At 43.0% G+C, this 10,234-nt stretch overlaps 1 protein-coding gene across 1 annotated transcript; it reads right to left on the reverse strand.

Moving 5' to 3' along the window:
* Window positions 1-765: 765 nt before the first annotated feature.
* On the reverse strand, window positions 766-8,204 carry LOC123761872 (uncharacterized). The gene is made up of 3 exons (XM_045748092.2): window positions 8,174-8,204; window positions 7,572-7,776; window positions 766-2,784 (listed from the first exon to the last, which is right to left on the reverse strand). Exons 2-3 carry the CDS (start codon window positions 7,764-7,766, stop codon window positions 1,981-1,983), a joined length of 999 nt encoding a protein of 332 aa, XP_045604048.1. The 5' UTR covers window positions 7,767-7,776; window positions 8,174-8,204; the 3' UTR covers window positions 766-1,980.
* Window positions 8,205-10,234: the final 2,030 nt, after the last annotated feature.

Below are 10,234 nucleotides of genomic sequence, written 5' to 3' on the forward strand. Positions count from 1 at the left end.
ATAATGTGTCTGTCAACATTCTTCCCCTATTCCTTCACCTTACCATCGTATTTTCCACAATCTTTCCTCACCCCCCCCCCACCCCCAACCCCTTGAAAATGAAAAATGAACGATACATTCTGCACGTCACGCTGGCGTAATGGAACTACGTGCCAGATCTTGATGCCGTTCATTCTAACACAACCTAAACATTTTCAACTAATTTGCGATTTTTTTCAATTTCGACAAGTTATGAATTTAGTTTTAGAAAAAAAATATCAAATAAAAACAAAAACAACAAAACAAGAGTTGGTTTGATAATAGTGTTGATGTAATAACTATACTATAAATATTTTCCATGTTTACAGCTAGAAAAATATTAAATTATAATAAGTATTTTTTTCCCTATATAGTACATCATTATTCAAATATATTTAACACGAAAAAATTTATTTAACACGATACTAATGCATAACGAAAGCTGCAGAATAAGAAAGCTTAACGAGGAAGTGTTAAGAATATTAAAAAACATCCAAGAGTCTCAAGTGATAGACAGAGGTAGCAAGGAATATCAAAATAATAATATCAAGAGAAGAGCGAGAAACAGAGTGGTACAGACCATCAGTGGTACAGTCGGTGGTACAGATCATTAGTGATACAGTGCATCGCTATACTGATGTCGTCGTTATTCAGTGTTAAAGTTGACTGTATTTGAGAGCTTGGTACTCGCGAGAAACAAATTTGTTCACTGTCTATTGGGTATACTTGAATAATAACATAGTTATATTTTACTTCAGTTTCTCAGTCAGTTTATTCAAGAATAACTTACATAAATATGATTTAATACACATACACAGAAATTAAAATAATAACTATTTATATTTGTATTATTATAACTAATATTATGCAACAATAAATAATAATAACTAGCAGCGGCTAGCAAGACTACAACAGCAGCAACTAATAACAACACACACGTCGGGAGTCGTCAGACAACCGACAGTTAGGAAATCGGGGTCCAAGAGCTATACCAAGCTCGATCCTGCAGGCACAAATACTAAACACACACCCAACTGACTCTGGGCGTATTAACTGGTTGAATTACCTGCAGTTTGAGCTCTTTGTTCAGAGGTGGGGTTATGCACCCGAGGCGTCGCCTGGGGTGTGTGATGTGTGTTGACTTGTCCTTGAGTTTGTCGATGAGTTAAAGATGTGCGAGATGAGTGTTTGTGTTTGGTGTGTGTGTGTGTGTGTGTGTGTGTGTGTGTGTGTGTGTGTGTGTGTGTGTGTGTGTGTGTACACAAAGGGAAATTTATCTAAAAATCCCACACGTAGATGTTTAATTTCGTCATTTTCTGTTCTTAGAATTGTCCACGTGGTTTTTCCACCTATCAAAAACTTATAAATATAATAATAAATAAATAAATATATCTATATAAATAAAAATGTAAATGTTCGTTTGTTCAAAATCTCCGAAAGTTCTTCACCGATTGCTTTGAAATTTTGACACAACGTTGCATTCGAATATGCGCGTTTTTATATACTTACTATATACATGCCACCCCCTGTGACAGGTAAAAACATTTTTTTTTTTAAACAGCTCCATCTGTTGCACGTTTTTAAACTGCATCTGTTGCATGGGGGGACAGGGGAGAGTTGCTGAGGCTTAGCAACGCGTGGCCAGGTACTGCTATATATATATATATATATATATATATTATAAGTCACACAGAAATCCGCTTTGAAGTTATTTTGGGTCACTCTTTAACACAGTCTGGCTGTTAAAGAGGAGACTTCAACAGTTACACAGCCAGTCTAAAGGCCCTTTAAGACACAGTGCATTCCGATCAAGCTAATTTCTATTACTTTGTACACGCTGGTCAAAGAGACCTCAAGACTGAGCCGCAGTTAGTCACAGTTGGTGAGATCAGATAGCTAACAAATCAGTCACTTCTGAGGACCAGTCGATTAGTTGTGTCACAGAAGCAGGGTCCAAAATGATCATGTGCTACAGAGACCACGAGGAACGATACAGCGAGTGGTGGTGACGGGGATACAGTCGTTGGTTACCATAGTGGTACAGCGGCCAGACCCGTCCCTCAGAACCTGCTGCCACTCGTACCCGTCTGGGCACTGACGAAGCACCTGTCGGAAGCTGTTAGTTATGGTGTTCCAGGTGCACACGAAGAACCTCCGGCAGTCCAACGGGTCCCCAAATCTCCCTTCTTCTGTACAATTGAACATCGGCTGCTTCCAGTTGCAAGGGCTTTCGCACCTCCCGGTCTGCTCATTGAAAAAGTGGAGTTCGTTCTCGCCTCGACACCTGAACTCGTGTTGTAGCCACCCTTCCTGTGTGACGATGCAGGTGTAATACCTGGTGCAGTCCTCGGCGAAGGCAAAGGTTCCTGGCTCTCGACAGCTGGGCAGACCAGAGGCGCTGCGACACTCAACCAGCTTCTCGTCGAAGGTGTATCCTTCGGGGCAGTGATGCATGTGGCGCTCGCCGTCGTCGCTGCAGATGAAGAAGGCCCCGGGATCGTAGGCGTCGCGGTAGAACACATTCGCATCAGGACAGGAGCAGCCTTTGGGCTCTACAGGGTAGCAGACGTTGCCGCCAAAGTGTTGGTAGTTGTTGTAGCAGAAGTAGTCTTGGCAGGGCTGAGGGTGGGCCTTGCCGTTAAGACAGTTGACGAGCATCTTGCAGTTAGCGCACATGTACTGGTTGGGCGCTTTACTGCACACGTGGTCCATCAGCGGGTCGTGGAGAAGGTCCAACGTCTCGTGTTTTCTGAACTTGTTACAACCCTGTAAACAGAAAATCATTACTAGTCAAATAAAAAGTATCAATACTGGCATCACCTGCCCCCTCGCACACAGCATATAAGTACATATTTCCTAGTACATATTTAGACGATGCAGAAGTAGTTTTTCCTGTTGTGAGATATATATATATATATATATATATATATATATATATATATATATATATATATATATATATATATATATATATATATATATATATATATACATACACATACACATACACTGGATTCACACTGCTACCTTGGAAGAATGGCAGACAATTGGCAAATAACTTCTGCAACAACCAATCCGTCCTCGACTTAAGTCCATTCCATCCAGCGGTCAACCCCACATACGCATTCATAAATTTTAACATGCTGTTCATTCAAAACGGGAGTTTTCTCAAATATAAATTAATATTACAATATTTTAGCATATTGTGCATATATAAGCATACGTTAGGTTAGTTAGTTGGTTGTGTTTAGTTTCTGTTGGCGATTATTTGTATTTGTAGTACGTGGGTGAAGCAATTATAGTGTTGTGGTTCGAAAAAAATTCGTCAGTGAAGCACTTGTTACGGAACTTTTCGAACGTCGTCAGTTGTGAGTCAGCCCGTCCTACAAACAAAGACCCAAAAGTGATCCCATGCACCCGCCAAACCCCAGCTGTTTATGAATGAAAAACGGTTTACACACGACTCACAACTCATTTCGTCCGAACACTTCCGGAACAAGTGTTTCACTGACGAATTTTGTTCGAATCACAACGTTGTAAATGCTTCACCCACGTACTACAAATACAAATAATCGCCAACAGAACCTAAACACCTAACCTAATCTATGCCTATATATGCACAATATGCTAGTTTATTATAGTATTAATTTATATTTGAGAAAATTCCCGTTTTGAATGAACAGCATGTTAAAATTTATGAATGCGTCTGTGGGGTCGACCGCTGGATGGAATGAACTTAAGTCGAGGACGGGTTGTAGGCACATATTGGGTTCAGGAACTGAACCACATAGTTCGTTTAACTAAGCAAGTGACAATCTTATGACGCTAGTTACACAATTATTAATGTAATATATACAATCATGTACACAAATACATATACACATCGATAATCTTTTGTATCACAAGGGCAATGGTGAGCGACTTAACTTGTTGAAGTGCCAGTTATTCATATTAGTGTTGTTACTGGTGACATGGAGGGAGCGTCCTCGCGGACAATATTGGCATTAAGAGACCAGACGCCGCTCCCGGCTGTTGTTGTTTTTGCGGTGTTGGACTCAACCTAATATATGTGTGACTGAAACAAGTAGGCCAACTGACCACAATGTCCCTGCATGTTTATTGAAAGCCTCCGGCCACTAGAGGCGTAGAGATGCGTACGCCAGCAAGGTATGTATGTGTACTCACCTAGTTATATTTGCAGGGGTTGAGCTTTGGCTCTTTGATCCCGCCTTTCTGTGTTTAATATTTAGAGTGTATGTAGATGCTGCATGATAGATTATGGCCATTACTCTCAACCTCAGCCTACCCAAGGGTTGCTGCAGGTCGTCTCTGTCATTTGTGGGGGTATGGGTATAATGTACAGATGCCCATTGGTATGGGTATTTTTTTTTTTTTTTTTTTTTTTTTTTTTTTTTTTTTTTTTTGAGATATATACAGTACAAGAGTTGTTACATTCTTGTACAGCCACTAGTACGCGTAGCGTTTCGGGCAGGTCCCTGGAATACGATCCCCGCCGCGAAGAATCGTTTTTTCATCCATAAACAGAGGCTACAGTTAAGGAATTGCGCCCAGTAAATCCTCCCCGGCCAGGATACGAACCCATGACATAGCGCTCGCGGAACGCCAGGCGAGTGTCTTACCACTACACCACGGAGACTGTAATGTATAGATACCCGTAGGTATGGGTATAATATATAGATACCCGTTAGTATGGGTATAATATATAGATACCCGTGGATATTGGTATGATGTACAGATACCTGTGGGTATGGGTATGATGTATAGATACCCGTAAGTATGGGTATAACATTCCATATTCGCAGGAACATAAAATATCGAGCATTTAACAAACTCTTTCACGCATTTCATCATGTATTTAATACGCAGATTTGCATTTAAAAGAAATGAAAAGTAAATCTGTTAAAACTAACACCGGTAGTACAGTTGGGCTACTTCTCGACTCGCAATCAAGAATCCCGGGCTCGAATCCTGTCCTGGACAGACATGGGCTCGTTTCCTATCACCTAATGCATCTGTTCACCTAGCAGTGAGTAGGTAGGTACTCAGGAGTTAGTCAGATTGGTGTTGGGTTTCATCCTGTGGGGGTCAGTAATTCGGCCTTTGGGGGGCGGGGGGCCCTCGATAAAATTCAAACGTGTATGAATACACTGTGGCTTCCTGTCCCCCGACACTGTCAGTCCAGGGTTGATTGACATTTAAGAGGGCGGGACCAAAGAGCCAGAGCTCAACCCCCGCAAGCGCAACTAGGTGAGTACAGTGAATTATATGCTGGCGCATTATTTTATGATAGTTACTGCAGTAAATAGTTTCGTTTTCTACGTCGAAAATTTATAAAAGAAAACGGAATAACTGGAACACAAGGGTGAGCCTATGCTAGTCCTCGCTATCCTAACCTATCTCATTTTATCCTAAAGTAACGTGCCCTAATATAATGTATCCTGTCCTAATGTATCTTATCCTAATGTATCCCATCCGGTTTGCAACCAGGGTTGGTTGTTAAAGGGGATGGGGGGAAGACACTCTTCTTGGCCCCGTGTTTCAAGTTATAACTCCAAACAATATTTTATAATCGTATCTGCGAACATTGTTATCCCTTAACAGTTTGTTTATGTTTTGAGCGACATGTTTGCACCCTATCACGAAATCTTCCATACAAAGGGGGAAATCTGTCTTATTTTCCCGTAAGATACTATCCGGGACACTGACCTGAAGCGCCCTCAACATCTCATTAAATGTTTTATTTTTATTTTTTATTTTATTTATGCATATACAAGAATGTACATAAGGAATGTGAGGATACAAATATGGTAATTACAGTCTTGTAAAGCCACTAGCACACGCAGCGTTTCGGGCAGAAACGTTTAAAACGCCGCTCATCTTGCTGTCCGAATTCAGTTTACACGCACAATAATGATGGATAGTTGGAGCGTGATTCCGTGTGTTGACCATCTTAGGAGGATGACACTGCAAACACGCCTCCCTCCACACATTGTTTGCTCTCTCAAGATCAACCAGGGAGGGAACTATTCCTCCCTCCCTCTCTGTATTGTCTCTCTCATTTCCTTCCCTCCCGTGCTTTTCTTTCCTCCGCTTCCTTCATTATATACCGACTCACATTTCGTAAGTGTCAAGTGCAAGTAATATTGAAGCGTTAACAAATAAAGGAGGAAATCTGTGTCTGATTTGGATGAATTTACGAAACCATCATATCCTGTACAGTCTTTTCTCTGAGTTCCGTTTCCCACGGTATTTCCTTTAGGAAGTTCCTCATCTCGTCATGTTTTCCTCTTCGGTAATTTAGTCTTTTCCTTTCCAATCCCTTCCTTGGATAGGTTATCCTTGCCTCCACCAGATACTGAAATATCAATACACTGTGGTCACTCATTCCCATGGGGGGCTTCAAATTTGACTTCCTTTATTTCTGACTCATTCAAGATGAATATCAATTAGGTCGAGTCTAGCTGGTTCGTTATTGCCTCTATTTCTTGTGGGTTTCCCAACATGTTGGCTCAGAAAGTTCCTTGTTGCCACTTCCAATAGTTTAGCTCTCCATGTATCTGTATCTCCTTGTGGGTCCCCATTTTCCCAGTCTATCTTTCCATGGTTGGAATCACCCATGATTAAGAGTCTGGAGCCATTCCTGCAGGCAACTGAAGCTGGTCTCTCTATTATTGGTTGCCATGTTGTTCCTATCGAACTCCTGTCTAGGTCTTCTGTCATTTAGTGGAGGGTTGTAAATGACTGCCACTATTAGATTAGGTTCACAATTGACATAGTTCCTGTCATGCAGTCTCTGAATCCTTCACAGCCCAGAATTTCCATCTCTTCAAAACTCCAGTTCTTTCTTATCAGCAGGGCTACTCCTCCTCCTCCTTCTCTCCCTTCCCACTCTTTTCTTACTATATGGTAGTCCTTTAGAAACACAGCGTTTGTTATGAATTCGGACAATTTTGTTTCTTTGAGTTCTATTACATCTGGGTTTTCTTCCTGTGCCCCTTCTGCCAGTTCACTTGCTTTATTGGTAATCCCATCGATGTTTGAATACATTACCTTGAAGCACACTTTCCTATATCCATTTTCACCCACCTTACTCACAAGTGTAGGAAGCCTTTCTATGGGCAGGGCTACTTGGGTAAGCTCGTCCTCCTGTGGGGGTAGTTACCAGGGTAACTTGTTACTGGAGTGACTACTGTAACTGTGTATTCGTGTCTACGGGGCAATGATATAGCTCCTGGATCCCAACTTAGCTGTCACGCACATGGTGCAATTACACTTCTCAATTTCCTACTCCCCCCCCCCCCCCCATCGCATCCACTGAAGGTGGGGAGGGAAGGGAACTATCAGGGGGAAAACGCCAAGCCATTACGACTTCTATGGGATCAGTATAAGGATTTTGGATGGGACAGGTAAGGGGGGGGGGAGGAAAGACCGGAACGACTAAAGGTGGGAATAGAGGTGACATCCTTACCCCCCCCCTCTTCAACCCCCCCTCCCCCCCCCCCCTCCATCCCCACCTTCCCCACCCGCCTTACCATGACCAGTGACTCCTCCAGACAGGTGTTTGTGTGGGGAGAGAAGGCGAGGTGGGGCTCACAGGAGCGGTGGAAGGGCCGCACCTCCACCCTCCTCCTGGTCCCTCCACCCACCTCCTGCTCCACCTCTTCTCTCACACACTCCACGAAGCTGCCGCAGCTGCCAGGAATGGAGTAGTTGCCGGGGCCCTCCATGCACTCCACACTGGAGGGAGTAAACGGGTGAGTGGCAGACGGACCGACTGGCCAGACTAAGGAAATAAGGTAGATAGAAGGGGAAGAGAGGAAACAAGAAAGGAGGAATGAAGGGAGTGGAGTAGGAGAAGGGAACTGTAATATTTACTTTTATAAGTTACTATTTATAATTATTTGTACTATTTTAAAATCATTATTGATATTAATTACGTTTTTATTTTAATCTCGATGTTCTTCTTATTCAACCACTTGGGGTGGACGGTAGAGCGACGGTCTTGCGTCATGCAGGTCGGCGTTCAATCCCCGACCGTCCAAGCGGTTGGGCACCATTCCTTTCCACCCCTATTCCTTATCATGACCCCTTCCAGGTGCTATATAGTCCAACCCCCACAGGACTGACCACTCACCTGTACGGAACTGCGTCCACGGCCACCACGCACACCTGTAGAAGAAACAGGTGTTACTGTGTGGACAGGATTGTGTGTGTGTGTGTGTGTGTGTGCAGGATCGAACATTGACTCTTGGATCCTGCCTTTCGAGCATCGGTTGTTTACAGCAATGACTCCTGTCCTATTTCCCTATCATATCTAGTTTTAAAATTATGAATAGTATTTGCTTCCACAACCTGTTTCTTAAGTGTATTCCATTTTCCCACTACTCTCACGCTAAAAGAATACTTCCTAACATCTCTGTGACTCATCTGAGTTTCCAGCTTCCACCTATGTCCCCTCGTTTTGTTACTATTCCGTGTGAACATTTCGTCTATGTCCACTCTGTTATTCCCCCTGAGTATTTTATACTGCTAATTAACTTCTGCTATCAACTGCTGGGCCGCAGAAAATTTCCGGTTTTATTATTAATTTCATTGATGGCTCAAAAAAAAGAGGACAACTAAACCAAAATTTTCATAGGCATGGTATATATACCAAATTAGGCCTATAAGGTTGCATATATCCCAATCCGAAGACACAGTATACCCGCGTCTTTGGATTGTGAATTTTGGCCCAGATGTATATAGTTAGGCTATAGTTAGGCTAGGAGGTCTGGTCGAAGACCGGGCCGCGGGGACGCTAAGCCCCGGAAGCACCTCAAGGTAGGCTGTTCCTGTGTTTCTCCTCAATAGTCGTCCACGTGTGGAGGAGGTTCAGACTATCCACATACCCGCTCCTCACTATTGCCACACCTTGCAATATCTGCAAGGTATCTGTGCATTATCTCCATTTCCCCCTCCGTAAAAAAAAGGGGCAGTGGTTTAGTCAAACAAAATAGGGGTATAAGAGAATAGGCTTCCTTCCTAACCTACGGCAGCCTAACCTAATAGGCCCCAAAAATCATCAATATTATATATTTTTTTTTAGCTCCCTAAACCATCAGGTTCACGGAGCCGTTTTTTTTACGCAGAGTCGATTGTGCAAAATAAATGTACTGCGTTCGGTCAAGTAGACATATCTACTACATTAGATATGTAGTTAGATATCTATATGTAAAGTTACTCTTTATTCTGGTGGAGCTACAGCATACAGTGTATCCACACTGTTGTATTTCCATATGCTTGAATTATTCACTCGACACTGTAGCCACATGTCTCCAACATCTACATGGTAATACATCAATGCAACTGTAGCATTCTCAACACACTGTATACCCACATAGTACACACACCTGCAGTATACTCACACACCGGCAGTATACCCACACACACCTGCAGTATACTCACACACCGGCAGTATACTCACACACACCTGCAGTATACTCACACACACCTGCAGTATACCCACACACACCTGCAGTATACCCTCACACCTGCAGTGTCCCCCACACACCTGCAGTATCCCCGCACACCTGCAATATACCCTCACACCTGCAGTATCTCCACACACTTGCAGTGTACCCACACACTTGCAGTGTACCCACACACCTGCAGTATCTCCACACACTTGCAGTGTACCCCACACACCTGCAGTATTCCCACACACACCTGCAGTATCCACACCCAGTTGGAGAGACGAGAGGGAAACATGGCGGCCGCCCCGTACTGCAGCAAGATCCACACTGAATGCCGATCTCACATCTACCTGACACTGGTTATATATACAGTGGCCTTTCCTCCCTCTTTTGTTCAACTCCCTCAACTCCCTCCACCCCCTTCCTCAACCCCCCTTTTTTCCATCTTCCTGTTCATTGCCTTAATGTGTATACATACTGACGGCGGCGTGTGTTTGTAATTTACCTCAAAGCCAACTGGAATGGCTTGGTGGCTAAGGAAATGAGTTGATTTCTAATCGTAATTTCGAACATATTGGATTTTCTTGTTTCTCTCGGGAAGTCATCAGTAGGAATTTATTTTAAGTTCTTTGAGCGTTGCTTCAGCGTATTCTCATTTTCTGTGGGTAACGGAATTCTGGAATTATTTTTGTGTTCAATTTCGTATTGTGTAGTCTAGACTTGACCTAGATTTCTCCGGCCCC

The sequence above is a fragment of the Procambarus clarkii genome, chromosome 24 (genome assembly GCF_040958095.1).
Source record: "Procambarus clarkii isolate CNS0578487 chromosome 24, FALCON_Pclarkii_2.0, whole genome shotgun sequence".
NCBI classification, from domain to species: Eukaryota; Metazoa; Arthropoda; class Malacostraca; order Decapoda; family Cambaridae; genus Procambarus; species Procambarus clarkii.